This window comes from Eulemur rufifrons, chromosome 6, assembly GCF_041146395.1.
Source record: "Eulemur rufifrons isolate Redbay chromosome 6, OSU_ERuf_1, whole genome shotgun sequence".
In the NCBI taxonomy this organism is placed as follows: domain Eukaryota; kingdom Metazoa; phylum Chordata; class Mammalia; order Primates; family Lemuridae; genus Eulemur; species Eulemur rufifrons.
In genome coordinates, this window is record NC_090988.1 from 94,819,211 (window position 1) to 94,846,440 (window position 27,230).

The window sequence follows — 27,230 nt, forward strand, 5'->3', positions numbered from 1 at the left end:
CTGCTGAGTCCCCAGTTCCTTTCCTGTTTTGCTCTTCTCTCCAGCCCTATACTCCCACCAAATCTCAGTCATCAAAGATGCTCCTGTCCTCTTCATTGCCCAGCAGTGGGGAGGGGGATATGGGACCTGAGGATAATGGAGGGGGAAACAGGGTCCCCTGAGGCTGGGGAGGAGGGTGTATGTTGAGTCTGTTACAAGTGCCTTAATCGGAGCCAGCAGGGCCCTCTGCTTGCCCCCTGCCATACTGTATGTAGGAAAGTGCACTGTGGCTGCTTTGTGTCAAGAAAACAGCAGTTGCTCTCAGAATTTGATTCCACTTCAGCCAAAGCAAAAGACAGCTGCTGCTTTGTGGGCTTGTGCCTGCAAGTAGGACCCGCAATGGCCGTCAAATGCCCTGAGGGGCTTTCGGAGACCCTGAGGGAGGAAGAAGGACCCGCCTCCTTGTCTGCACAGCTGCATGTGGTTCCCTATCCCGTCCCTCCGTTCCCTGTCCCCGAGGAGGAGTTGCTGATCAGTGCCCTCCCCCACGGCCTGGGAAGAACACAGGCAGCCCCTTTCCCTTCGTGTGCTCTGCGGGGAGCAGGCTGAGCTGCCTGCTGCCCTCTCCACCAGGGCATCCCTTCTTGGCAGTTAGGGGCCACTTCTTCCTTTAAGGCTGTGATGGAGGTGGGTGTCCTTCTCTGCCAGGCCCAACACATGGTGTGAAGAATAAATGCCCAGTTCTTACTGTTAAGATTTGATGTGGAATCGCAGCTGCAGTGATATATTTTTTCAGCTCTTGGTTGGTTTTAAATAAAGTGCACGCTATTTTATTATCTTGTTCTGAATAAAATGTATTTACTCAAAGTCTAGATTGCTTTGATGTCTCCCTCTACCGCTAAACCGGTTTCTGTAGTGCAGCTCTGCCTTCTTGACTTCTCCCTGTAGGGGCAGTGTGAAGCTAGTAGGGAGGGAAACGAAAAGCAGGCTGGTACCAGGTCCCCTTCCCTCCAGGACTGTGGGGAATGAAGAAGGTATGCCCCCAGTAGAAAACTTCCAGAAACTTTTTTTTTTTCTTTTTTTCTTCACCACCCCCAAACTTCCAGGAACTAACCAGCACTGCTGGAATAGTATGTGTGTGTGTGTTGGGGTGGGAGGCGGTACCCCTTCCCCACAGTGTGCTGGAGTGTTATAAATGGGTGGGCAGCCTAGACAAGACTTGCCTGCCCTCCTCCCCACCCAACAGACAACACACAGGAGTTTCCTGCGCCAGGGTTCCCAGCTGGGCTGTAGGTTGCATCAGTTGTTTGTGGAAGGGCCCAGATATGGCTTTTTCTTTTTAAGCTGCCCAGGGGATACTAACGCACAGCCAGAGCCCCACTCTGGACCTCTCCCAACACCGCCTGGCTGGCAGCACGGGCCAGAACCCGGGCAGCAGGCCTCTCCTCAGGAGTGTTGGCTGCCCTCACCCTTCCTAGGCCCACAGGCCTCTCCCTGGGGTGGGGCTGAGCATGAAACTGGAGCTGCCTACACCTGAGCCCTCCCTCCATAGGGGTGGCCCAGGGCTCTGTCAGGGCAGGCCCAGGTGGTTGGCATCTGGCCCCGTTTGGCCCCCTCCCTTTCTGCCCCAGCAGCTCGGTTCCCATATGTCCCTGAATTCTGGTTCTGATTCGGGTGTCAGATGCCTTCACAGGTGAACTGCTTGTGGGGCGGGGGTGAGGCAGAGGAAGCGGCTTTTTCCTCCTTGGTCAGAAACTTCCGAGAGGGAGCCAAACAGAACATGACATGTCCCTCGGGCAGAGGCGGGCCAGTCCCCCCTTGTGGCCTCCCGGGAAGCGCTTTCTTCCCGACCTCAGGACCGAGGCGCTCCGGCGTTCGGGATCTGGAGGGCGCTAGGACCCGGCGGGGCGGAGGGGCAGCCCATGTGCTGCGATTCGCTCCCTCCCATCCACTGCTCCCGCTCCATTGTCTGGGAACTGCAGCCGCGGGCGGGCGGCGGCGGGGACCCAGCCGGCCGGGTTGGGCCGGCGCGGAGCGGGCGCGGGAGATGCCGGGCCGGAGCGCGGCCACTTGAACCACCCCGCCTAGTCCCCGCCTTCCGTGGGAAGGATGTGCGCCCGGATGGCGGGGCGCGCGGCAGTGGCCCCCCGGGGGCCCTGCGGCCCCTGGCTCTGCCTCCTGGTGGCCCTCGCCCTGGACGTCGTGAGAGGTCAGCGGGAGGGGAGGAGCGGGGCGAGGGGCGGCGGGCTGGGCCCAGCGGGGTGCCAGGAATGCCCCGGAGCCGCGAACCTTCGGGTTCTCGGACGAAACCCTGAGCGGGGTCGCCCCGCAGCGTGCCCTGAGGGTCGGAGAGGTCTTGCCCCCGGGAACCTGCCCCCAGCCGCCCGCCCCCATGGCTTCCTTCGCCTTGCACACCCCAGCAACTCCTTCCGGACCCGGGACCAGCCCGGAGCAGGGGCTCTGCCACCATCCTTCCCGCGGCCCCGCACCTTCTGCAAGAGTCCCCTCAGCCAGGGCATCTAACCTGGCTGCCCCTGTCCCTGGCACTACGGCGTCACCACCACTCTCTAATCTGCGGTCTACAGAGCTGCACTCTCGGGGCTCCTAGCCTCCCCCCACAACCTAGCCACCCCCGCGGGAGTGGAAAGCAGCCTCTTTGCCTGGGACCTGAGAGACATGCAGCCCCCTTCCCCTGCCCCGAGGGCTCTCCGACCTTGGAGTCTCCAGGGATGCTCCCCCCCCCCCCCAATCCTTGCCTTCCTCAGTCCCTGTGAGGCTTCATCCCTGGGGGAAGGGGAGGGGGCCTTTGGCATGGGCTGGGGAGCCAGGCTGTGGTTGCAGGGTGAGTAATGCCACAGAAGAGTGAGGGACAGTGAGGCATTTTCTGCTCGCCTACCCCCACCTAGGGAGCTGAGCTCTGGGTGATGGGAGTCCGTGGGACTGTGGGAGTCCTGCTAAGAGCATCTTGTAATTAGGGAGGCAGTGGAGTAGCAGGAGGCCAGGAGGCCAGGGGCTACCCCCAGGGAGCAGTAGTCACTCACCTGTTAGCTTGGGGCTGGGAGGGAAGGGGGGCAGTGGGAGTTTCTCAGACACTTGCTCCTTGGTGGGGAGGGCTGGAAGGAGGTTGAAACCAATTCCCCCCACTCCACCCCCAGTCCAGCTATGGGGCTGCTTTCAGCCACCTGCTCCCCACCCTGAGGGACCGGGTGGGAGGTCCCTCCTACAGAGAGAGGAGGAAGGCCTTGTCACATCCATTATGCAGCAGCAATAATCCCTCCTTCAGACAGCGTTCCACACCTTACAAAGCCCTCCCGTCCACAGTGTCACTAAATGCTCCTGTCCCTTCTAGGGGTGAGGAAACTGGGGCTCCAAGATGTTAGTGACTGACACACGCTTTGAGGCAGAGCTAGGACTTAAACTCAGGTCTCCAGGCTCCCAGGCAATCCTCTGCAGAGCGCTTCCCAGCTTGGGGGAATTCCAGGATGAGTAAGAGGGCCCTGGGTGGATAGGAAGGTAACTAACCCAGAGGAGGCAACCAGGTTCCAAAAGACTAAGGAGACTGGTAGGAGGGCAGATAACCAGGAAGGGCTTCCTAGAGAGAGAGGCAACTCCCCTCCTCCTTCTCTGCAATTCACTCTTGGCCCAAAAGGAGGAGGGAGGTGCCACCCGGCAGAGGAGGGGACACATAGTCCTGGGAATGAAGCAGGCAGGGGGCACTGTTGCAGGGCAGGGTGTGGGGTGAGGGGGGCAATGGAGAGGCAGGCTTGTCTAGTGGTTAACACCTGGGCTCACCTCCCAGCTCCCTCACTCTCCAGCTGTGGGCCCACAGGCAAGTGCCCTAACCTCTCTGCCTCATTTCCTATGTCCACAAAATGTGATTCATAGTATTATAAAAGAACCTGATTCAGAGTTATTACAAAGACTGAAAGAGTTAAATACACACAAAATGTTTAAACTAGCACCTGTGTATAGTTAGCATTCAAAACACATTAATTATTATTGTTAGGGCTAATAGTGCAAACCAATATGGCCTAAGTGGTCCTTTATCTTTCTGGTGACTGAATAGTTTGACTATCTCCCTAGTCTCATGGCCCCCACACCACCCCCGGGACACACAAGTAGCTTCACAGGCCTCTTCGGCATGCCCCCATTTCCCTCTTACACTCCAGTACCCAGTGGGTACAGGGACGAAGGGAGCAAGTTTGGAAAGATGCTGTGGGTTGCCATGGCAGTGACGGGGGAGGGAGGGTGGATGCCCAGCCAAGTCTAGCCAAGGACCCAGGGGCAGAAAAAGGGTCTCTACTTTGTACAAAGCTCACCTTGTTACCATCATTTACCAAATAAGACTTATGTGGGGAGAGTCATACCCCAGAGATGCCTTGGTATCAGAGGCAAGTACGTAGAGGGCAGAGATGGGGGAGGGTAGGCATTGAGAAGGCTCTGCTGGAAAGAAGACCATGTCTGTGGAAGGTAGAAGGAGAGATGGCTGGCCACCTGGCATCCAGTGCTGGACTCGGGTTCAAATCCTGGCTTTTCTGTGTACTACCTGTATGAGGCTCTTTGAACCTCAGTTAACCTCATCTGTGAAATGGGGAGATTCCTAGGGCATCCTGGGTGCATGGGACATTTACAGCCCTTTTCTCCCTCCATTGCCCACCACCACTGTGCCCCAGGATGGAGCTCAGTTCAGCCCCTGCCATCTCTGGAGCTGTCACCATCTGTACCCCTTATCCCTCTTCAGTGGACTGTGATCAGGATCCCCTGGACCCTGTCTACCTGCCAGCAGCCCTGGAGCTCCTGGATGCTCCTGAGCACTTCCGTGTGCAGCAGGTGGGCCACTATCCACCTGCCAACTCCTCTCTGGGCTCCCGATCTGAGACCTTTCTGCTCCTGCAGCCCTGGCCCAGGGCCCAGCCACTTCTCCGGGCCTCCTACCCGCCTTTTGCCACTCAGCAGGTAAGGAGGGGGCACCAGGCACCCCCAGGCTAACAGGACTCAATGCCTGAGTTCTGCTGTGTGTGGCTCGGGGGCCTTCCCCAGCCCTAGCTGTGCTCCCCACTTTCCAGAGGGGAAAGCAGGCTGGGATCGGAAGCTGGGCTTCCCATCTTCCCAGATCTTGCTGCCCCTCACCTCCTGCTTTATTGAGCCTCCTCATTCTCCCTCCAGGTGGTCCCTCCTCAGGTCACTGAGCCCCACCAAAGGCCAGTCCCGTGGGACGTGCGGGCTGTGTCGGTGGAGGCAGCCGTGACTCCAGCAGAGCCCCATGCCCGGGTCCTCTTCCACCTCAAAGGGCAAGATTGGCCGCCGGGGCCTGGCAGCCTGCCCTGTGCCCGTCTGCATGCCACACACCCTGCGGGCACTGCCCACGGAGCCTGCCACTTCCAGGTGAGTGGGCGGGCCCCTCCTAGGCTGGCCCTGCTGCTGCTACTGCACCAGCCAAAGGCTGGTCCCATAGTGGAGGGGAAAGGGCTCACCACTCCTGGGAAGTTTGTGGGTCACCGGCCACCTGACTCCATTCCTGCTCCACTAGCTTTCAGTGCCGTGAAAGGTTCCTCAGGGCCCCTAGGAGTTCAGCCCATCGTGTGTGACTTGGGCAAGTAACTTAATCTCTCTGAGACTCGGTTTCCTCATCTGTAAAATGGGGTAATAACGATTCCTATTTCGTATGGAGTGGGAGTAGGCCATCAATGTGATGAACACAAGAACAGCTTATAGCAGGTAGTCACTTGGCAAGTGTTTTTGCATTATTGTTAGTATTACTTTCATAATTGCTGTTTCCACTATTTTGGAGTCTAGCACAGGAATTGTTTGGAAAGAGCTAGTTCTTGAGCTTTAGGATGCCGAGAAGCCTGAGTTCTAGTCAAGGCAGTCCTGGGGCACGGTTTGGGTGGGGCACTGGGATTGGCTCACTTTGGCATGAGACTTTTCCCAAAGGCAGAACAGTGGTCTGCAGATGTGTTCTGAAACCTAGACCTTTCCAGCCATGTGGCTAGTTTGCTGTGTTACCTGGGATAGGTCTCTCTGGCCCATGCTGGTCCCCCGCCCCTTCTTTGTTCACCCTCTGATTGGTGCTGGCCCTTTTTTAATGGACTCCTCCAGATCTGGGTTTCCTGCCATGGGTGCTGGGGATCCTCTCCCTCCCCCAAGCCCCACCTCCCGTGCCAACCACAGCCATTGTGTGTTCGCAGCCATCGCTGGGCGCCTGTGTGGTGGAGCTGGAGTTCCCCTCGCACTGGTTCTCGCAGGGCTCCACCACACGGGCTGAGCTGGCCTACACGCTGGAGCCCGCGGCGGAGGGCCCTGGGGGCTGTGGCCCCGGCGGGGAAGAGGACCCGAGGGAACAGGCGCTGCCAGTGGGTGGTGTGGAGCTGCGCCCAGCAGACCCTCCACAGTACCAGGAGGTACCCCTGGATGAGGCTGTGACTCTGCGGGTGCCCGATGTGCCAGTGCGGCCTGGCCAGGTCTTCAGTGCCACCCTCCTGCTTCGGCACAATTTCACTGCCAGCCTCCTGACCCTGCGGTGAGCACTGTGCCCCTGCTCTTGGGTGGGGGTGGGAACCTCTGCAGGAAGACTATGGGCAGGTACCTGCTATTCTTAGGGTCTTTGCTGGAATTTTTGACTTCTGCAAAGCCTGGATCCTCCACACCCCTTCTGGGCAAAGAGGTGTAATTGCCCTGGCATGACCCTATTATTGGCACAGCCTTGAATTTGGAGTCAGAAGTAGGAAGCCTCCCCTCTCCCTGGCACCTCCCTGGAATTTCTTTGTCCATTGGGGCTAACATTGCCCTCAGGGGGAGAACCAGGGAAGGGCCTGGAAACTGGAAAACATGGTGCCTGGGGGCAGTGGGCTATTGCTCTAATGCCCCAGGGAGGAATATGTGCCCCAGTCACATTCATCTGTACGTTCTCCCTGCCTGTCACCCTCGCCACAGGTCCCTAACCTTTGGACAGAACCTTCTTCCCTGCATAGGAAGGCCCACATTCTTTGTGTCCTTTTCTGCAGGAATTCCCCCAAGGACCCCCTACTCACCTACCTAATCCAACTGACAAGGATTTGCAGAGTGTGACATGTCTCTCCCATGTGTGGGTTTGTGCGTGTCCCATCTCTGTGTGTCTCCCTGTCTCTCATGCCCTTCTGTGCTCGCTCACACACTCACTAAACGGATCTGCTGGACATTTTAGTATGCCATGCCCCGTGTCCCCACTCTGGGGATCCACGCATGAGCAAGGCCCAGTGCCCGTCTGGCAGTAAGGGGCCCCCAGTAGGGCAGGGCGTGGACTGGATTGGCTGGCATGTGGGTGTGTGTGCTCTGATGAAGGTTTAAAATGCTGCAGGGGCTTGGGTCGGGGGTGCGGTACCGGGGGAATTCATCCTGCCACTGCAAAAGCTTTCTAACGGCAATGGTATTCGAGTTGTTGGAGGCTTAAAGAATCAGTAGATACAGAAAGGAAGGGTGGACCTGGCAGAAGACACAGGCTGGGCAAAGGCTTGGAGCCATGCGTGGGGAAGAACTGTGTGTGCGTATGTGGGGAGAACTGTGGTGTAGCTGAAGCGGACAGTGCATGGAGAGATGGCACAGCAGAAGGCGAGAATGGACCAGACCCTGGAGGGCCTCGGGGTCCTTAGCCAGGCTAAGGCTGACCTTGTGGGCCGTCATCAGTGGTCTGTAGGTGGGGGAGAGCTTTACGGTATGACCTGCGCTGAGGCGGGGTCCTTCTGGGTTGGAGGATGGCCAGGAGGACATTCAGACCGGAGCCGGGGAGGCCAGACAGGAAGGAGGCTAATGGCTTTGGCCCCTTGTCTTCCCTCTCGGATCCAGTCCACAGTTCCGTGTCTACCTTGCCAAAATGGACCTATAACCTCTCTCCCAGGATCAAGGTAAAGAAAGGGCTGCACGTGAAGGCCGCCCGCCCAGCCCAGCCCACCCTCTGGACTGTCAAGCTGGACCGCTTCAAGGGCTCCAAGCACCACACCACCCTCATCACCTGCCACCGCACCGGGCTCACAGGGCCAGACTCCAGGTGGGCAGCTCCCCTCCCCCGGGGAGGCGGAGGAGGGAGGGCTGGTCCTAGCGTGCTAGTGGGCAGATTTGGAGGCCCAAGGGAAAGGGGCTGCCATGCTACCTCCAGATCACTGTGTGAGCAGGCAAAAGCACAGACTTTTTAAAGAAAGCAGCACAAACAGGCATATCATTCATTCAGCCACTACTTGCCCAGACCCAGCCACAGTGCCAGGCACAGCAGGTGCCTGTGAGTCTTATCCCACGTGATGCCAGCCTATCCTGGCCACCCAGTTACAGCCCTCACAGCCACTACCCACCCCCTGCCCCCATATTGGGGCCTTTCCTCTGGGCCATGAGTATTCCCCCAAAACCCAGCTGCAGTTCTGAACACTTAACAGTCTCTTATTTGTGTCCTGAGCCTGGGCCAAGGGCATGGACTTTATAGCCCCTGTTTGAATCCTGGTTCGCACACTTTTTCGATGAAAAAAGCCACCAAGCCTCAGTTTCCTCACTTGTAAAATGGGGATAATAATGTATCCCTTAGGGTTTGTGAAAATAAGATGCTGTATATCACACTCTGGGGACAGTTTCCACCACGTAGGTTTTGGATCAAAGGAAGCTCTAAGGGTTATCATTCAGGTCTTGGAAGTGAATCTCCCTCCTTGGTGGAATTGACCTCAATGCTTTCCAGCACCTCACTGGCTGTGGAAAGCAGAGATCTTAGCAGAGGGGGGACAGGCAGGCAGGGGAGCCAGCAACCTGCTGGGAGGTGGTGAAGTCACTGCATGGGTCTTGGAGAGGCCGAGCGTGGGTAAGAGCTTGGGCTCTGGAGCTCAGATGCTTGCATTTAGATCCTGGTCCTGCCACTTTTTGCCGTGTAGTCTTAGGTGAGTTACATAACCTCTATTCCTCAGTTTCCTCGTGTGGAAAGTGGGGACAGTCGTACTTGGTGAATGCAGGAAGTGCTTGGGGTGTGCCTGAAGGCCAGCAAGCACTCAGTTTCTCTCTCTTCTGGCCAGCAGCCCCCTTGAACTCTCTGAGTTCCTGTGGGTGGACTTTGTGGTGGAGAATGGCACAGGTGGGGCCGTGACGGTCACTCGCCCCGTCACATGGCAGCTGGAGTACCCAGGTCAGGCCCCCGAAGCAGAGAAAGACAAAATGGTGTGGGAAATCCTGGTGTCGGAGCGGGACATCAGAGCCCTCATCCCACTGGCCAAGGTAAGGGGCCTCCGTGTCTGCCCGGCCAGGCTGGGGCCAAGTCCTAGGAGCCCCGTGAGCCGAGGGGCTTGGGACTGAGCTCTTCCTCCACCCCCAGGCTGAGGAGCTGGTGAACACGGCACCACTGACTGGAGTGCCCCGGCGTGTCCCTGTGCGCCTTGTCACCGTGGACAGCGGGGGTGCCCTGGTGGAGGTGACAGAGCACATCGGCTGCGAGTCGGCCAACACACAGGTGCTGCAGGTGAGTGGCAGCGCGCGCCTCGTGTGAGTGTGCATCTGTGTGCGCACAGTCACGCACTCATGGCTTCTCTCCTTCCCCATGCGGGTCCCCAAGAGCACGGCTTCTTCTTGAGACCAGAAACCTCATGGGGGGAACCACACTTTCAACTTCTTTTGTCTCAGCCACCTCTCCAGAGTCCAGCGGGAGCTACGTAACCCCAACTGCCCCCACCCTGGGCACGTTCACGTTCATTATTGCATTGGCAAATGAGCTGGCCTGGAAGACTTAAAAGCATGTACTTTGGGATCAGGAAGTTTTAGTCTGAAACACGTCTTTGTTATCAATTAGTTGTGTGATCACAGGCAAGTCTCTTAACCTCTCTGAGCCTCAGTTTCCTAAACTTTAAAATGGGAGTATACCTCTGGGTTGTAAGAATTGAAAGCACCTAAGACAGTATCCAGTAGATAGCAGGAGCTGAAACAACAGCAGCTACTACTGCTGTTTTAATAATAACAATGTGATAATTATATAATGGTAAAAGTACTTATTATTATTTGAGACTGTGAGTTAAAAAAAAAAAAAGGGCAGGGCAACTTTCTTCATCTTGAAGTTTTAAGAGGGGAAGCATGGCACCTGCCTTTACACAGATCCCAGCCACCCGAATGGGGACAGTATCTTTTGTCCCTTGTGGCAGCCCTTTGCTGACATGTATGTCCTTGGGTAGGTGAGGGCGTTGGGTGGATAGATCTGCCTTGCCTACCAACTTTGCCTATTTAGCTATAGGCTGGTTGTCAGATGGCTCCAGTACCAACGCCAGAGGTCAGCCAGCGTAAATAAGGGGCCAAAGTTATGGGTTCAAACTCCTACTCTGCCAGGAGGAAGAATAGCCAGTTTCCCCCACTGACCTCAGGGGAGCTCAAGGAATGGCCCAGTTCCTCCATGGGGAGCGCACCCTGGATGCACAGTAAAATCTTCTTAAACTAAGGACAGTAGCTTAAGCAACAAGCGGTGGCAGCCTGCATGACAATGAAATGCAGAACTGAATTTCAGCTGCAGCCCTTCCTGTGGCTCCTTGGCCCAGGCTTGCTTGTCTTCTGTGGCTTAGCTCACCCCCCTGCCCTCTGCTCTCCCACAGGTGTCTGAGGCCTGTGATGCCGTGTTCGTGGCTGGCAAGGAGAGCCGGGGAGGTCGGGGGGTGCGGGTAGACTTCTGGTGGCGCCGGCTCCGGGCGTCGCTGCGGCTGACCGTGTGGGCCCCGCTGCTGCCCCTGCGCATTGAGCTGACCGACACCACCCTGGAGCAGGTCCGCGGCTGGAGGGTACCTGGCCCAGCTGAAGGGTGAGTGGAGGCCTAAGGGAGCTGGCAGGCCCTTGACAAGGTCACGCTGGGACTGAGAGGCGCACAGGGGACATAGCCACGGGCCCAAGCTGGGGTCTGAAAAACTGCCCAGGTGCTTGCAGTTCCTCGGGTCCATCCTGCCCTTGACCCCTGCTCTGCCCAAGCTCTGACCCTGTATTTGAAACTGCGACCTCGTCCATCCCGGCCTCACTTCTCTCCACAGTACCTGCCACTTCTAATCTGTGTCATGTACTGGTTAATGCTGCTTGTTGCCTGAGGACCCTTCCCACGCTCCTCCCCTGAGGATGAAAGCCCCTTGCAGGCAGGGGTTCTGTCTGTTCTGGTCACTGCTGTGTCCGCAAAGCCTAAGATGGCACAGAGCTCAGTAAAATATTGAATACCCCCTGGCGGGGGGCTCACCAGAACCGGGGGTGAGGCTGCCCATCCCCACAAGAGAGGGTCTCTACTAGAGTTCCGTGGGAGCAAGAGGGGCGGGGGTTGGCGGCTGAGTTTGAAGAACTGGAGCCTCCTGGGGGCAGCGTGCTTGGGCGTGCTCAGGCTCCCGGACAGGCAGGCAGGGCTGGGGGTCTCCAGCCGCGTGGCCCTCAGAGGGCGGGCTGGGGGCGGGGCCTCCTGGGCTGGGGGCGGGGCCTCTTGGGCTGGGGGCGGGGCCTGCGCTGACGCCCCGCCCCGCAGGCCCGCGGAGCCGGAGGCAGAGGTGGCGGAGGAGGAGCGGCGCGCCCGCGGCTGCAGCCTGCAGTACCAGCGCGCCGGAGTGCGCTTTCTCGCCCCCTTCGCGGCCCACCCGCTGGACGGCGGCCGCCGCCTCACCCACCTGGTGGGCCCCGACTGGCTGCTAGACGTGTCCCACCTCGTGGCACCGCACGCCCATGTGCTGGACCCGCGGGTAGCCTCGCTGGAGGGCGGCCGCGTCCTGGTGGGCCGGGAGCCGGGTGTCACCTCCATCGAGGTGAGCCAGCAGGGGACGCTGCGGAGCAGAGGGAGTTGGTGGCCCCCAGCATGGTCACGGGCAGGGGTGAAGAGTGTAGGGGGGCCCAGGGTGTGCCTGGGGAGGGGGGTGTGCAGCCTAGGCACGAGCACAGCAGGACTGGGTGAGAATGGGGTGGCGTGTAATGGGGGAAGTCCTTTAGGTATGAAGAGCTGGGGTGTGGGAACCTGGGGGCCAGGTCTGGAGGGAGGAGGGAACTGTCCCCTCGGTGTGGGATTGGGGTTCAGGTATGTACAGGGCATGTAGTTGGGGTGCAAAGGGTGGAGAGCAGCCTGTGAGGATGCTGGGAGCAGAAGACAGATCCCTTTGGGTGGGAAGCTACGTAGCAGTCCCCCCATCTCCAGCTCCTTCCCACCCTCAGGTGCGTTCCCCGCTATCTGACTCCATTCTGGGGGAGCAGGCACTGGCTGTGACGGACGACAAAGTCTCGGTGCTGGAACTGCGGGTGCAGCCGGTGATGGGCATCTCATTGGCCCTGAGCCGGGGCACTGCCCACCCTGGGGAGGTCACAGCCACATGCTGGGCACAGTCAGCCCTTCCCACCCTAAAGCAGGTGACAGCTGGGGGTCAGGGGGATGAGGTCAACATCTCCAGGTGGGGGCTGATGGCAGAGGGGAATGGGAAGAAGGGGGCCCTGGTACCTCGACCCTTAACCTTAGGGTTTTCAGAGTGAGGACTGGCTTCCCTGTGAGGTAGTGAGCTCTCTGTGGCTGGAGGTGATCAAGCAGTGGCTGGAGTGTGGCAGTGGGAGGTTGAGTAGATGGCTCTGAGGACCCTCCCGATGACTCAGACCCTGGGGCTGAGTGGCAAACAGGTGATTGACACACATCCCCTCTCTCTGTGTTTTGTCCATCTGCCTGTGTCTCTGTTTTCTCTCTGGTCTCTCCTCCTCCGTGTGGCCTGTCTCTGTGGGAGTGGTCTCTATGTGCATGCGTGCGTACCCTCGCGTGTCTCTGCCTGTGTCTGTGTGCCCCACAGGAGGTGGCCCTCTCCCTATGGCTGTCTTTCTCTGACCACACCCTGGCCCCCGCTGAGCTCTACGACCGTCGTGACCTGGGACTGTCCGTCTCGGCTGAGGAGCCTGGTGCTGTCCTGCCAGCTGAGGAGCAGGGTGCCCAGCTCAGGGTGGTGGTGAGTGGGGCAGGCGCCGAGGGGCTGCCCCTACACGTGGCTCTGCACCCGCCCGAGCCCTGCCGCCGGGGCCGCCACCGTGTGCCCCTGGCCTCTGGCACCACCTGGCTGGGGCTGCCCCCTGCCCCCACTCCGGCCCCTGTCCTCCCATCCAGCCCTGCCCAGAGCCCGCCAGCCACAGAAGCCAGCACAGGTGGTGAGCGGCAGGTGGCAGGCAATGCAGGGGCCGGCGTGGGTGTGAGGGGCAAGTTTGAGCGGGCTGAGGAGGAGGCGGCCAGGAAGGAGGAGGCAGAAACCAGGGAGGAAGAGGAGGAGGAAGAGGAGGAGGAGATGGTCCCTGCCCCTCAGCGTGTCACCGACCTAGAGCTGGGCATGTACGCCCTACTGGGAATCTTCTGTGTGGCCATCCTCATCTTCCTGGTCAATGGGGTGGTCTTCGTGCTGCGCTATCAGCGCAAAGAACCTCCAGATAGCGCCCCCGACCCCGCCTCGCCCCAGCCCCACAACTGGGTCTGGCTGGGCACCGACCAGGAGGAACTGAGCCGCCAGCTGGACCGGCGGTCCCCTGGCCTGCCCAAGGGGGAGGGGGGCTGCCCCTGTGAGAGTGGGGGAGGAGGGGAGGCCCCAACCCAGGACCCCTGCCCTCCTGGGGGCACCTCCAGCTCCTCCAGCACCCTGGCCCGAAAGGAAGCTGGGGGGCGGCGGAAGCGTGTAGAGTTCGTGACGTTCGCGCCAGCCCCTCCAGCCCAGCTGCCTGAGGAGCCCGTAGGGGGCCCTGCCGTGCAGTCTATCCTGGTGGCAGGCGAGGAGGACATCCGCTGGGTGTGTGAGGACATGGGGCTGAAGGACCCCGAGGAGCTTCGTAACTACATGGAGAGGATCCGGGGCAGCTCCTGACCCTCCCCAGCCCACCTGGCGCAGCAAGCGTGGGGTCCCAGCAAGCCTCTAGCCTGCCCCCTCCTGCGGGTCCTCTGGTGCTTGTTATTCAAGTCCCCTGCGTGGTCCTCTGCAAGGCCTCCCACCCAGGCCCCCCGCCCCGCCCCTTGTCATGGACCGAGGTCATGAGGAAGGGCTCATGCCCCTTATTTATGGGAACCATTGCATTCTAATGTTGGGTACAGAATAAAACGAGAAGGAAACCACAGCTGGGACTGCTGCTGTCTGTGTCCGTGGAGAGAAGCAAGGGGGTGGGACGGGACATGTTCAGCCCCTGTCCCTGCCGGAACGGCTGTGGGAGGCTGGGCCATGAGCCGCCTTCTCATAGCGACCAGCGATCCAGACAAACAGGAGGGCTGTGGCGGCCTGCACGCCAGCCAGCAGGAAGAAGTAGAGATCCATCCGGCAATTGTTGATGTTCCCTGGGGAAAGACAGTGGGCACTGGGTCAGGGCAGGGATGCCCTGTCTGCCACCCTGGCCCTGCGGTGCCCTGGCCCTGGGGCTGGCAGCTGAGCCATGTGGGCAGTGGGTGGGATCTGAAGACGCTGGTAGATACCCCTCTAGCGCCTGGCTCCCTGACAGTCTCCCGGGGTGTCTGCAACTCCCCTGTCGCTAGCTATTCGTGAGGGGGCTTGAAACTCAAATACCATGAGAGAGGTGACCTTTCAGCCAGAATGCCAGCATTCCACTGAGTTCAGTGCTTCCTTTTTGATGCTTGGGGAAACTGAGGCCCAAGGAGGGAGGCCACGCTGTGTGACTGGCCGAGTCTGGGCTAGAACCCTGTTTTCCCGAGTGTAGCCCTCTACTGCATTCTGCCTGGGCTCACTTAGCAGTTGCCACCTCCTTTCCAAGCCTCCCTCCACCTGTGTCCCACTCCTGGGGAGGCCCCCACACTCACCAAAGTCCTTGGGGCAATGCATCCAGCCCCCTGGCAAGGACAGCAGTGCCACGAGGCTGGAGCCCAACAGCGAGCCCACCCCAGACAGGAAGAAGAAGATGCCCATGAGGGCGCCCTGCATGGAGCGCGGGGCCTCTGAGTAGGCAAACTCCAGGCCTGCGGAGGGAGAGGTGGGGGGGCCACAGGGGTTAGCAGAGGAGCAGAGGACAGGCCTGGGCCCTGCCCGCTGGGCCACCCCCACCTCCCCGCCCCCACCAAGCCTCCCTCCAGGCTGTGACCACACCTCAGCACCAGTGACACCTTCCCCTCTGCGCTGCTCATCACCTGGCTGAACCCCTCCACCTGGACACTCCGTGCGTTGCCCCAAGAGCTCTGGCTCCCCTGGGTTTCCCATTTCAGCCACAGCACCTCCGAGCCAGCACCACCTTCACCCTCCCTCTGCCCCCCCACCCTCTGCCCACCTGCACTGTCATCGCCAAATCATTTTGATTCAACCTCTGAAATCTGTTCTAAATGTAAGTCCTCCTCTCTGTCCCCCCTCTGCCCTGGGTCAAACCCCAGCCCTGGTCACTTCCTGCCCGGCCCCTGCAAATGTCTCTTAAACTGTCCTGACTCCCATCCTCCTCACGCAGCCAGATGGGTCTGTCTAAAGCATCTCTGATGGGGTCCTTTCCCTGCCAAAGCCCCTTGGAGACTGGAGGTGGGGGGTGCTGTTGCCCTCAGGAGAAATTCCAAGATCCAGGTTCAGCCCACAAGACCTCCATCCCCTATGCCACCCCCACCCCCACGCCTCTGTAGCCCTGCCCACCACGGCCACGCTCCCAAGGCTTGGGTCTTTTGTAGCCCTGCCCCCCACGCTCCCAAGGCTTGGGTCTTCACTTCTGCTGTTCCCTCTGCCTGTGAGGTCCTTACTCCCACCTGCTCACCTGCCCCCTTCTCGCCATGCCAGTGGCCCCCACCACGGTGGGTCTGTGATCACTTCTCCAGCACTCCACTCGCTTATTGCTTGCATGACTTTCTCCCCCAAGTTTATCTTTATGTCCCACCCAGCCTAGCCCTGGGCCCTGCAGCAAGGAAGCCCTTGTTCCTCTGCCCCAGCCTTGCAGCTCTAGCTCCCAGCCCCAGGGGGACAGACTTAGAAATGCATTATTATGACACAGACTGCTGTGTGCTGTGATAGAGATGAACAAAGGGCAGGAAGGGAGGACGCCCTCTGCCCAGGGGCCTTGGTATTGTGGCCGCTATTGAAGGGGAAACAGGAGTTCACCCTCAATCTAAGGTGGAGGGCACAGCACCGCAAAGACACAGTGGGAAGTGCCTTGCTCACTTCCAGATCTCCAGAGCGGATCGCAGTGGCTGGCATGAACCAAGTGCCAATAAATCCCCACTGGGTGAATACAGCCCTGCTCAGAAAACACCTCCATGCAGATGAGCCCTGGAGGCTGCACCCATGGGCCCCCTGACTTGGAGGCGCCACCATCACTGGTGCAAGAGCAGGGGAAGGGATCCAGGGTACCTGGGATGCTTGCAAAAATCTCACTGATCCCAATGAGCAGGTACTGAGGGATCTGCCACCAGATGGACAGTGGTGCTGCGTTGTACAGGACCTCCCCAATCTGCTGGGTCACAGTCTCGTTGTGGTGGATGTAGTATAAGCGCTCCATCTCCAGGACTCCTGGTTGGGGAGAAGAGGGAGGTTATAGCCAGGCCGACTCGAGGCAGCTTAGCCCTATGGTCCTCAACCCACTGGCCACAGACCAGTACTGGTTCGTGGCCTGTTAGCAACCAGGCTGCACAGCAGGAAGTGAGTGGCAGGTGAGCAAACAAAGCTTCGTCTGTATTTATAGTCGCTCCCCATTGCTTGAACCACTGCCTGAGCTCCACCTCCTGTCACATGAGCAGTGGCATTAGATTCTCATAACTGCGCAGATGAGGGATCTAGGTTTTACGCTCCTCATGAGAATCTAATGCCTGGTGATCTGAGGTGGAGCTGAAGTGGTGAGGCTAGCCCTGGGGAGTGGCTGCAAATACAGATTATCATTAGCAGGGAGGTTAACAATGTAATAATAATATAAATAAAGTGCACAATAAATGTAATGTGCTTGAATCACCCTGAAACCATCCCCCCTGCCCCAGTCCGTGGAAAAATTGTCTTCCATGAAACCAGTCGCTGGTGCCAAAAAGGTTGGACACGGCTGGCTTAGCTCAAAGCAGGGGTTGGTATGTGTTGGGTACTCATTAAGTAGCCAATGACTGACTGGGCAGCAGGTAAGGAAAAGAATATTGGCCCAGGGAGTAGCGGTCAAGATTTCACTTCCAACTTCTCACTTTTTGCCTTGTCTGCTAGGAAGCTCAGAGCTAGGTTTTGCATTCAATAACAACTGTCATTAATTGAGGGCTTGTTATGTACTAGGCACTTAAGTATGCATTCTTGCAAATGAAGGAGGTGAAACTTAGGTTAAGCAATCAGCCAGCCCACAGTCACACAGCTAATAATTAGGCACAGATGGATTTGAGCCCCACTATGTCTGGTTTCAAAGCTGGCCTACTTTCTGTGATATCACATGACTTCTCTACTGTAACCTCAAGTATTGCTGTAGTGTTTCTAACCTGGCTTTCAAGTTTAACTATTTTTATCTCCTTCCCTTTCATTACTTGTGAGATAGCTATGCTCTAGTAGAATACTCTAGAGGATTGAACGCCGGACGTGGAGTTAGAGGACTTGGGTTCCAGCCCTGACTCTATCATTGGCTAGCTGTGTGACCTTGAGCAAATCACTTAACTTCTCTGAGATCCAGTTCCCTTATGCAAGAAGCATGAATAAAATTCCCAGGATTATTGTGAGGATGAAATAGGACAAAATGCTTAAAAGCACATAGCTGAAAAATAGTCTACTTTGGTTTTCATACTTTCAACACAATACTGTTTATTGAGCTTTAATTTTCTCTAGTTCCTACTTGTGATCCAGGCACGTTAAAGGCTGCTTTACAGACTTCCTCTCCTTTGATCCTCATGACACCCTCCATTAGACTAGGTTCCGTGAGGACAGAGACAGGCCCTGCTCAGAGTCTGAAAGACTGCAATCCCCATTTTACAGATGCAGCTCAGAGACCCTAAGTGACTTCAGGATCATAAAGCTACTAAGTGGAAAGGGTTCAGGGTTGTGCCACAGCATGAAAGTCTTCGTTAGCTGAGCTGAGCCCCGCCCCGCTTTTATTTTTCACAAATGCCTTCAAATCCTTCTGGAATGGAAGAAAGACAAAGGCCAGCCCCCTGCCCCACACCACGCAGCACACCTGCCACGATGACGGAGGTAAAACCAAAGAACATCCCCAGCGCCATCTTCTGCAGAGCAGAGGGAAGCAGCTTGCACCGCAGCAGCAGAGGGTCGATCAAGCGGTCCTTCAGAGGGACCAGAATCAGCACCACCACTACGTTGGCCAGGAGGAGCCAGGCTTCCGGGATCTGGGTAGGAGGAAGTCAAGAGAGGTAGGGTAGCAGAGAAGGCTGCAGCCAGGACATCTGGACTCCAGACTGTTCCTGCAAGACCTGGGGGCAGCTCCTTCCCTTCTCTGGAACTCACATTCCTCCACTGTGTAACTGTAGGGGATGGGATTAAACTGGGGTTGGCAAATAGGTTCCTCTTGTATTCTAGCTTCTATCAATTGGTAGTGGATGCTTGGAACATTTATGGGCTCAGCATGAAAAACTGTCATGATTGATTAGTGATGTCTGCCGTGGCAAGGAAATGGAGTACAATGGCAAATATGTCATTTATCTGCCAGCTTTGAAGATCTTTAATTTTATGAGTCTCTCAAATGCCAAGGAACTAGTCTAGAAAGTTCTGGTGAAAGACAGGGATCTAGGTATTCAAGGGTCCCAGAGAAAGAGGGAAGAAAGTAGAGTTGAATGGGACCTGCGTGTGCTTGATCTGAGGGTGCAAAATTGGGCAGTGAGGCCTGCTTCAGAGCAGCAGCGTGGGGGAGTGAAGCTGGCCTGAGTGCTTTTGAGCAGTTGAGCATGTTGGCAGGATGCCTGGGCATCACACGACCCCTGCCCCGACCCCTCTGCAGGTGCTTTTCCTATATCCTAGGTCACCCTGCAACTGGGGAAGGGGAGTGTGAAGGCAGCTTCATTTCCCCCTCTTGGAGGAAGCCCCCATCCTGGGCTAAGCTGGGTGTTAAACACACACTTCATCTCTCACCGTGTAGCTGCTGCCCTGGGCTCTCAGGGCCACGGAGCTGTTGGCAGGGTTGGCTGGGAAAATGTTCGGGATGTGGAGGTGAAGACCTTGCAGGACATACGTGGACTGCATCTGCCAAGAGAGGTGGACAAGAGGCTGAACAGGGCTGGCCGCCCACCTCCAGCCCCGGCAGGCTCCCGGCGCTCAGGCGGGCATTCCCAGCATCAGCACAGGGCAGCTGGGCAGCTGTCCCCTCTCCTGGCCTCAGGGGGAAAGTCACCTTCCCATCCTCCTTCCGCCTTGGTAGCCAGGCTTGGTCTGACTCACATTTGTGTCTCCAGGGCTCGGAACAGAGTAAGCGTGGGTAAATGTTTGCTGAAATGGGGAAGATAATGGCATGGCTGTCCCCACGGGGAGTTCTCATCTGACACCGAGGCAAAGCTGAGTCCCCCAGGCTGACACAGGGACTGTACAGACACAGACCCGCCGAGAGGCTCTGCACACAGCTGCAGGAGCAGGGCCCCTGCCATACCAGGCATTGCCTCTTTAGTTGCTGTACAACGGAGGGGGTTCCAGGAGACTCCAGGAGGGGCCAGGGCAGGGGAGGGTGCTTGGGTCGCTCAGGGAGCAGCCCTGTACCAACTGGTATGAGGATGTCAGTATTCTGACAGGGATGACTGAGAGTCAGCCATGGACACCCCGCACGTCCCTGTCTCATCACGGACACTCTCTGTGCCACCTCTACCTAGCAGGTGGGCAGCTCCAAACAACATTCTTAGGGAGGGTTGTGGGAGGGAATGACCTTACGGCCTGGGGGTTAGGGGCTGGGTTAGGCTGCTGCCCACCCTACACACACACACACACACACACACACACAGCACACACATACATGCACACCACTAACCTTCCCCTTGGGAGGTGGCATGGTAGGTGGGAGACAGCAGTTGTCAAACTAGAGTGTCAGTATCATCTGAGAAGTTTATTAAACTGGAGACTTCCCCAGCAATTCAGACTTAGTAACCTGGGGTGGGACTTGAGAATCTGTATTTTTTAAAAGCTCTGCAGGTGATTGTGAGGCACAGCCAGGTTGAGGAACCACTGCTACAAAGTATTCAATACACTGAGCTTGCCCCTGACCTGCTGTGGGGCTTTGTGCAACAGACACACCCTCTCTGGGCCACAGCTACCAAGTCAGAGGACCCAAATGCTGCAGAGCTGGAAGAGCCTCTTGTCTAAGCCACCCATTGTACACATGGGGAAACTGAGGCCCAGAGAGATGGGTAACTTATTCAGGGAGCTGGGCCTCTGGCCTGTCTCCAGAGTTCCTCCTGCTATATGACCCAAGGGAGTTTAATTATTGGGATGGCTTTGTCCCAGGCCCCCCGCCAGCTGGCATGTAGCAGCAACTCACTTTGTCCCCACCTTCCCCCTCTTCCCACATGCCCTGGGCTTCTACGATGTGAACTGAGGCCAGTGAGGCAAGTGGGGAGCCAGGCCCCCAGGGCAGCAGGGCAGGAGTGCTCACCTGGAAGTACACCATCCAGTAGGGCACCAGAGTCACCATGACGGGCAAGATCTTCACCAGCACCTGGAAGTTGGCAATGTCCTCTTGGGGGGACGGCCTAGGCTGGGGAGACCCCTGGTCAGGCAGCAAGTGGGCACCTTGAGGGTCTCTGTGGGACCACAGGGGCAGAAGATAAAAGGCAGCCATCATCATCCCGCCACCAGGGCCACCGTTCTCACCTCCACCAGTGTCCCCTAATTTAGTCCTCCTCCCAGTATTGGAACTTCTCACAGCCACCACCTTGGAGATCTCCACCCTCATCTCCTCCACCCCACTGTTCTCATCACCTTTGCCACCATTGTCACTGTCACCCAGGCCAGCATCCTTAATATCACCACCTTTAGAAAGGCAATCGCTGTCACCACAGCACCCTCTCCAGAGTTGCCATTACTGTCACCATCACTCTCTCTCGGGGTCGGCACTACTGCTGCCAACATTACCACTGTTGTCTCTTCTGCAGCAAAGGTGGCTGGTAAAGACCATCCCGCTGCAGAGCTGTGGCCCCTCTGGGCCCTGGAGGAAGTGAGACCACAGACTGTGGCCAGCAGAGGCTTAAGGGATATTTTTGCTTGTAGCATCATGGCAACCAGGGGAGTCCCAGTCCAAGCCTGACTCAGAGGCGCTGTCACAGATTCGATACACCAGAATTCCCCTGCTTGCTGTCCCCAAGTCCCTCCTCCTCGACAGTCAACATCACAACCCTCTCCCTACACGAGACGGTAGGGAGTGGAGAGGCAGGGATGGGGGAGAGCATCACTAGCAGACGGGACAAGATCTACCGCTGCTGCAGACCTCACCCTTTGGCTTTTGTCCTGAGAGGTTTCTGACCCCTTCTTGTCCCAGAGCCTTGCACGAGCCTTTGAGATTCCAAAAGGGACAACAACTGCATGGTCATCTTCAAAGACAGCCACTGTCAACTGCTCCCCTCCCAGTATGTGCTGCCATTCTGCCACCAACCAGTGCAGGTTATTTCCCGTGCCACTGACTCTGGGCCAGCCCTGTGGCTGCTTTGACCAACAGAAAGAGGCAGAAGTGGTGCTCTGGGACTTCTAAGCCTCGTAATGACCTTAAGAAGACCCACCCCTCCTGCTTTCTTCCCTCTGGAACATTCATTCTTGGAATGTTCCCTCCTGTTGCAACCCAGACACCACGCTGTGAGAAGCTCAAGCCACGTGGCAAGGCCACACAAAAGGGAAGCAAGGTGCTCTAGTTTTAGTCCCAGCTGACAGCCCACATTGACTGCCAGCCATGTAAGTGAGCCAGCTTAGATGTTCTAGCCCTTTCAGCTCTCAAATGACCGCAGCCCCCGTGACATCATGAGGAGCAGAAGAACTTCCCCGCTGAGCTCAGTCACCCTCAGAACTGGAAGAGGGGATAAGAAGATTGCTGTTTAGGCCACTAAGCTCTGGCATGGTCTGTTAAGCAGCGATACCTAATCAAAACGACACACCTGCCGACTATACTCACAGACCCTCCAGCAATATACCAGATTGGGAGAAGCATGTTCTTCAGCTTTTTCATCTAGAGCCTACTGACAGGAGCTGTACTTGGCTCCAAGGTCCGGGAACAGATTTGCATAGAATACGTAGTCAATTAACTTAGGAAGGAGAAGGCAAAAGGAAGCCACTGTGCTCATACAAGGCCATTTAGAATCTCCCCCCACCCCTCGTTGGATGTCAGAGAATAGGGGAGGAAGCAAGTTTGGCCGGTTTCCCAAGACTCTGTTGTACTTAATAACAGGGTAGCATAGCATGGTTCATATTATATCCCATCAACACCACCTCTACTGCCATTGTCATCCCTGTTACCAGTGTTTGTCTTCAATGTAGGGACCAACACCATCATCCTCATCCTTATCACCACCATCACTGTCAAGACCATGATCATCCTCACACTTTCTATACTTAGGGTGTCACCAATAATACTGCCAGCACCACCACCACCTTGACCTCCACTGCCATCCTCAGTCACAGCTCTGGCCCACTGGAGAGCAGATCATCAAAAAGGGCTGTCACTGGACCTAGCTGAACCAGAACCTTGCAATCTGGACCATGCCTCCCCAGGAGAAGGACGCACTGCTCTAGGATTGGCGGCTCCCTTCACCCAGAGCCCCCTGCTCACCTGGAAGAGTGCCGTTGCCACAGCCGGGGACAGCAGTTTTGGAGAGCAAGCTTAAGCATGGAGGACACCTGGCTGCCCATGGGGGGCTTGGTGATGAAGATGGGGGTGGCAAAGAGGAAGATGAAGAACGCCAGGCCCATACAGCCCACAGGGATGCTGTAGCCCAGCAGGAAGTTGATGTTCTGCTGGATAAAAGCCACCACCAGCAGCGACAGCACAGCGCCCAAGTTGATGCTCCAATAAAACCAGTTGAAGAAGCGGCGGGTGGCATTGCGGCCGAGATCCATCACCTGCCAGCCAGGAAGGGGTGGGAGTGAGGGCCAAGGAGGCACGGGGCGCCCTCGTACCCACACCGCTCCCTCCCATAGGGAAGGAGACACTTCGTGGGTCAGTGAGTGGGCATTCTCGTACTTTCCTAGTCTCTGATCACTAAATAGATGCTCAATAAATATTTGTTGAATGAATGAATAAACCCTTCTCTTGGGGAGTCACTTGTTAACGATCAGGACATTTTGGCACAGCTGCTTTTGCATACCCAGGACACACTGCTTTTTTATTGTCACTGAGGAGTGCACATAATAGATATCTCTGACGCCACTTTGTTCATTTCTGGTTGATTTGTCCCTTTGTCTTTGACTGAGCAACCTACACTATGCATTACTCTTATAATCACAAAAAAGCCAATAAAGATCTCAGTTCTGTTCCACAATATTAAATGTGATGCATGCATATTACTGAAGGAACAGTTAGAAGTCTAATGGAGAATGTCCTCTGCAGTTTGGAGATGCAAGCAGAGTACTCTATGCTGACCCACCCCTTCCCCCCGACTTGCCTCCCTCTGCCATATGAAAAAAAATATTCAGGCCCCCCAGCAAGGGCAGATGGGCTGAAAATCTTTACCCAGGATTTGGATCAATCTGCAACAGTCAGGCCCCAGGCCCCCTTCTGGTCTGCTGGTTTCCAGTCAGCTGCCCGGGCCGCCCCACCTCTCCCAGACCCTGGTCCTAGATTCTGACTCAGCAGGTCTGGGGGGCAGGGCCCAGGCATCCACATTTTTAGAAAGCAGTGACGACTAAGGGTCATCTCAATGGAGCAAATAAAAGATTCTTTACATTGTTAAACATGTCACCCTTTTAATCGCCCCCCAAATCTCAGAATCCATTACTGTCTTTCATCCAGAGATACATATTTCCACTACTTAGGAAGACTGTGTCAAGCTTTACTTTCTGTAGTTATGTTGGGAAAAACATAAGTATTTTTTTTTCCTTTTCCATATGTAAAACTATAATCCATGCAGATGTGCTTAAAACTGCATTGCTGTGGGGATTTTGAGGGGTCCTCTTGGCGATCCAGAGGGAGGGGCATGCCGGCTGAGAACCCTGGCTCTAGACGTTCAAGCAGAAAATTGAATAAGTCCCATTATGAGTAGCCACTTCCATTTATTAATTGGAAGTAAATGAATATGACAATTGTAACTCTAAGGGGGAAGACCAGGCACCCGTTCAGGATATAAATGAGTTCTTCCAGATTGAGCAGACACTTTGTGGAGAGTGATGGATGGCCCTTCCTGAAACCAGCAAGTGTGCTAAACACGCAGCTCCTGGGTAGAGCTGTCTGCCAGATGGTGCCATTCCCTCCCACCCGCCTCCCTGTCTGCTGCCCCTGCCGCAGCCTTCTTACCGCTCTGGGGCACCCATGCTTGTGAGCCCACCCACTCTCTCCACTGCAGCCAGAGCCATTTTTAAAGAACTCAAATCCAGAAATGCCCATCCCTGCCTCAAACCATGTTAGTGTTTCTGCATCGTCCTGGGCTCAGGGCCTGACTTTTTAAGGCAGCCTTCCAGCCGGGCCTTGCTCCGCCCAAAGTCCGAGCTCAGTAAATGGAAGAACACACTGGAGCTGCTGTCACTGTCGATGCCATGGGAGGGTCAGGGAGACCAGTTCTGCTACAGTGGGCACGGGAAGGCTGAGGCCCTCTGGAGGTCAGTGGGGTCAAGGGCACAGGTTAAGGGCACCTGGGTGGGGGCACTCACTAGGGGGATGTCAAAGAGACAACAGAATTAAGGGAAGATGGGACATTCCGACTGGCAAATATTGGGGTCTCCTGGTCCCCTCCCGAGGGAAGGTCAATAGCACATAAGAAATGGCCAGAGCTGCCCTGGAGGCACAGAGTCCCCCTTGTCAAAGGAATCTAAACAGGCTGGACGAGTGACCCCTTTGCAAGGACACTGGAAACTGTGCTCACTGCTGGACTGTGGATGCTGTTGATGAAATGATCCTTTTAAAAAATGTCCCCTTTATGAGTGTACTATATGGAATTGAAGAACATTTGAAAAACAGAGTCAATGAGGGAAGAAGTGCGCTTAAGCCCAGCGGCCTGGCCCTACGACCGTAACAATCTTTCTTTGGTTTCTCCACTGTGGTTGACACCTAGCCTTTTCCCGAGCTGTACTCATATCTGTATGCAGTTCTACACCCTGCTTTTGCTCATTAACACCATATGTGGCTGTTTTAATAATATTACATATTAGTCTAAATTATTGTCTAATATCCCGCTGAGCAGAGCTATCAAAATACAGCCATGCTGTTAGGCATTTACTCATTCATTTAGCAAATATTTATTGAATTTCTCCTATGTGCCACACTCTGTCCAAGGGGGAAAGGAGAAAGGCTTGGGGGTTGAGATGTTTGCTCAAGAGCCGCCAGTTAGTGAGGGGCACAGCTGGGATCTGAACAAGTCTACCTGACAACCTCTGGCACTGCCGGTAGGAAGAGGCTGCCTTGGTCCTGCCCTGGTCCCCAGAACCCTATAACACACAGACATGGGGCTCATGGTGGGCCCTCCATATCACCTTGGACAAGTTGATTAATGCCATGAAAGCTCAGTGTCTTTCTCTGTAAAATGGGCATAATACTACCCACCGCACCGGTAATGAAGAGGATTAAATGAGTTAAAATGGTGCAAACGTTGAGGGGCTGGCATGTAGGACCCCGGGGAGTAGCTCTAAGAAGGCCAACTATAGTTATTCCCATTGCTGTTGCCATTGGTTTTGTCAGGGCTCTCGCCCCTCTTCTTTCAAACAAGGAAACTGGGAGCAGAGAGGGGAAGTGGTTTGTCCGAGGTCAGGCTGGGGGCCAGCACCTCCTGCCTCCTGGCTCTCAGCCCAGGACCACTGCTTTCCCAGGGCCTCCCGTCGGGGCAGGCCTCCTGCCACTCACCTGGTCAGCACCGAAAGAGGGGAGGTTGCTCCGGACGGAGCTGGCGGCCAGGGCGAGCACCAGCAGCCCAGCGTAGAGGGTGGGTGCGCAGTAGGGGCTGGGCGAGTTGCGCTCGCAGTCGGGCGAGGGACAGGCGGGCCCCAGCGGCGTCTCGGGCATCTCCCCGCAGAAGGAGCGGCGGCCGTCGGGGAAGGCGGTGGCGGGCAGCAGGCCCGAGGCGACCAGGTAGAGCAGCAGGCTGAGCACCACGGCGCGGTAGCGGCCCAGGTACACGTCGGCCAGCCAGCCGCCCACGGGCGCCAGCAGGTAGGAGGCGCCCAGGAAGACGAGCGCGGCGCGCGACGCCTGCTCGCCGGCCCAGTTGAGGTTGGCGCTGTTGAGGTAGAGCACGAGGTTGGCCGAGACGCCGAAGAAGGCCGCGCGCTCCAGCATCTCCACCAGCAGCACCGCGGCGCCCGCCGCCCGCCGCCACGGCCGCGGGCCCCGCGCTCGGCGCGCCAGCAGTGGCCGGCGCTCCCCGGACGCACGGGGCTCCCCCGGGGGGGTGCGCGGCGCGGGCATCTTCTCTACCCCACCTTCCCAGCCCTCACCCCAGGCCCAGGCCTCGCCCCTCCCCTCCCCTCCCCACTGGCTGTCTCCTTTCTCCCCCCTTTGCCCACCCTTCTCTCCCCCCTTTGCCCACCCTTCTCTCCCCTCTGCCCCTCTTCTCCCCCGTGCCTCTCCCCTCCTTTCCCTGCCCCCGTCCCTCTGCTCACTGCGAGGACTCTACTACCTCCTCCTAATTCTCAACTCTCCTCTCCCCTCCTCCCACCCCTGATGCGTGTTCCCCTCGCCCAAGCCCCAAGCCCCAAGCCTTTTCTCCCCTAACTCTCCCCTCTCCTTCCTCCAGCCCGACCCCTTCTGTCCCTCCTTTCACACTGCCGCCACTCCCCCACTTTCCCCTCCTCCTCTTTCCTCCCTTTCTTAAATCTTGTCCCCTTTCCTAATGAGACATGGCCTGCATTGGGGTGGGGGCTCCCTCTGCCCCGCCGGCCCTGCTGTCTCCTCCCTGTCCCCAACTGCCTCAGCTCCCCTTCCTCCTGGCTCCCCTCAGAGCCCTCCGGGCTCAGTCTGTCCCTCTCTAACTTCTTGAGAAACTCTGGGCTCCCCTCGCTTCCCCTTTCAGTCGCCCCTGTGGCATGCGTCACATGGTGCGCCTGGTGTTTAGGAGAAGTGAAAGCCTGGGTCACTGGGCCCCTGCCCACTCAGCTTTCTAAAAATCTCCCTCCTCTTTCTCCTACTCCCCCCACCCCCACCTCTGCCGCGTCCCTGGAGCCTGGAGGAATATTTACTTTCAGTTTCATTTCTTGCCAGGATCCCACTTTCTGTGCATCCTCTTCAGTCAGAACCCAGCGCTAGACGGATAGAAC

At 57.0% G+C, this 27,230-nt stretch overlaps 2 protein-coding genes across 3 annotated transcripts; one reads left to right on the forward strand and one right to left on the reverse strand.

Annotated features, from left to right (window-relative positions):
* Nucleotides 1-1,929: 1,929 nt before the first annotated feature.
* On the forward strand, nucleotides 1,930-14,041 carry TMEM132A (transmembrane protein 132A). Of its 2 annotated transcripts, none has more exons than XM_069470085.1 (11): nucleotides 1,930-2,188; nucleotides 4,721-4,935; nucleotides 5,146-5,364; nucleotides 6,168-6,499; nucleotides 7,853-8,002; nucleotides 9,003-9,201; nucleotides 9,299-9,442; nucleotides 10,557-10,759; nucleotides 11,456-11,729; nucleotides 12,130-12,321; nucleotides 12,747-14,041. In XM_069470085.1, the coding sequence occupies exons 1-11, from the start codon at nucleotides 2,089-2,091 to the stop codon at nucleotides 13,794-13,796; spliced, it is 3,078 nt and encodes a 1,025-aa protein (XP_069326186.1). In that variant the 5' UTR covers nucleotides 1,930-2,088; the 3' UTR covers nucleotides 13,797-14,041. The 2 variants fall into 2 exon arrangements, with proteins under 2 accessions (XP_069326186.1, XP_069326187.1); XM_069470086.1 differs by having other exon boundaries at nucleotides 9,006-9,201.
* SLC15A3 (solute carrier family 15 member 3) lies at nucleotides 13,959-26,853 on the reverse strand. The gene is made up of 8 exons (XM_069471446.1): nucleotides 25,822-26,853; nucleotides 22,603-22,892; nucleotides 20,443-20,590; nucleotides 18,939-19,049; nucleotides 18,031-18,199; nucleotides 16,251-16,409; nucleotides 14,735-14,890; nucleotides 13,959-14,257 (listed from the first exon to the last, which is right to left on the reverse strand). The coding sequence occupies exons 1-8, from the start codon at nucleotides 26,380-26,382 to the stop codon at nucleotides 14,103-14,105; spliced, it is 1,749 nt and encodes a 582-aa protein (XP_069327547.1). The 5' UTR covers nucleotides 26,383-26,853; the 3' UTR covers nucleotides 13,959-14,102.
* Between the last annotated feature and the right edge of the window lie 377 nt (nucleotides 26,854-27,230).

Coding starts and splice junctions, on each gene's coding strand:
- TMEM132A (XM_069470085.1), top strand. CDS start 2,089: ATGTGCGCCCGGATGGCGGGGCGCGCGGCAGTGGCCCCCCGGGGGCCC. Junction 4,936..5,145: donor CGCCTTTTGCCACTCAGCAG/GTAAGGAGGGGG, acceptor TTCTCCCTCCAG/GTGGTCCCTCCTCAGGTCAC. Junction 9,202..9,298: donor CCCTCATCCCACTGGCCAAG/GTAAGGGGCCTC, acceptor CTCCACCCCCAG/GCTGAGGAGCTGGTGAACAC.
- SLC15A3 (XM_069471446.1), bottom strand. CDS start 26,382: ATGCCCGCGCCGCGCACCCCCCCGGGGGAGCCCCGTGCGTCCGGGGAG. Junction 22,893..25,821: donor CCTCTTTCGGTGCTGACCAG/GTGAGTGGCAGG, acceptor CCTGGCTGGCAG/GTGATGGATCTCGGCCGCAA. Junction 14,891..16,250: donor GATTTTTGCAAGCATCCCAG/GTACCCTGGATC, acceptor CTCCCTCCGCAG/GCCTGGAGTTTGCCTACTCA.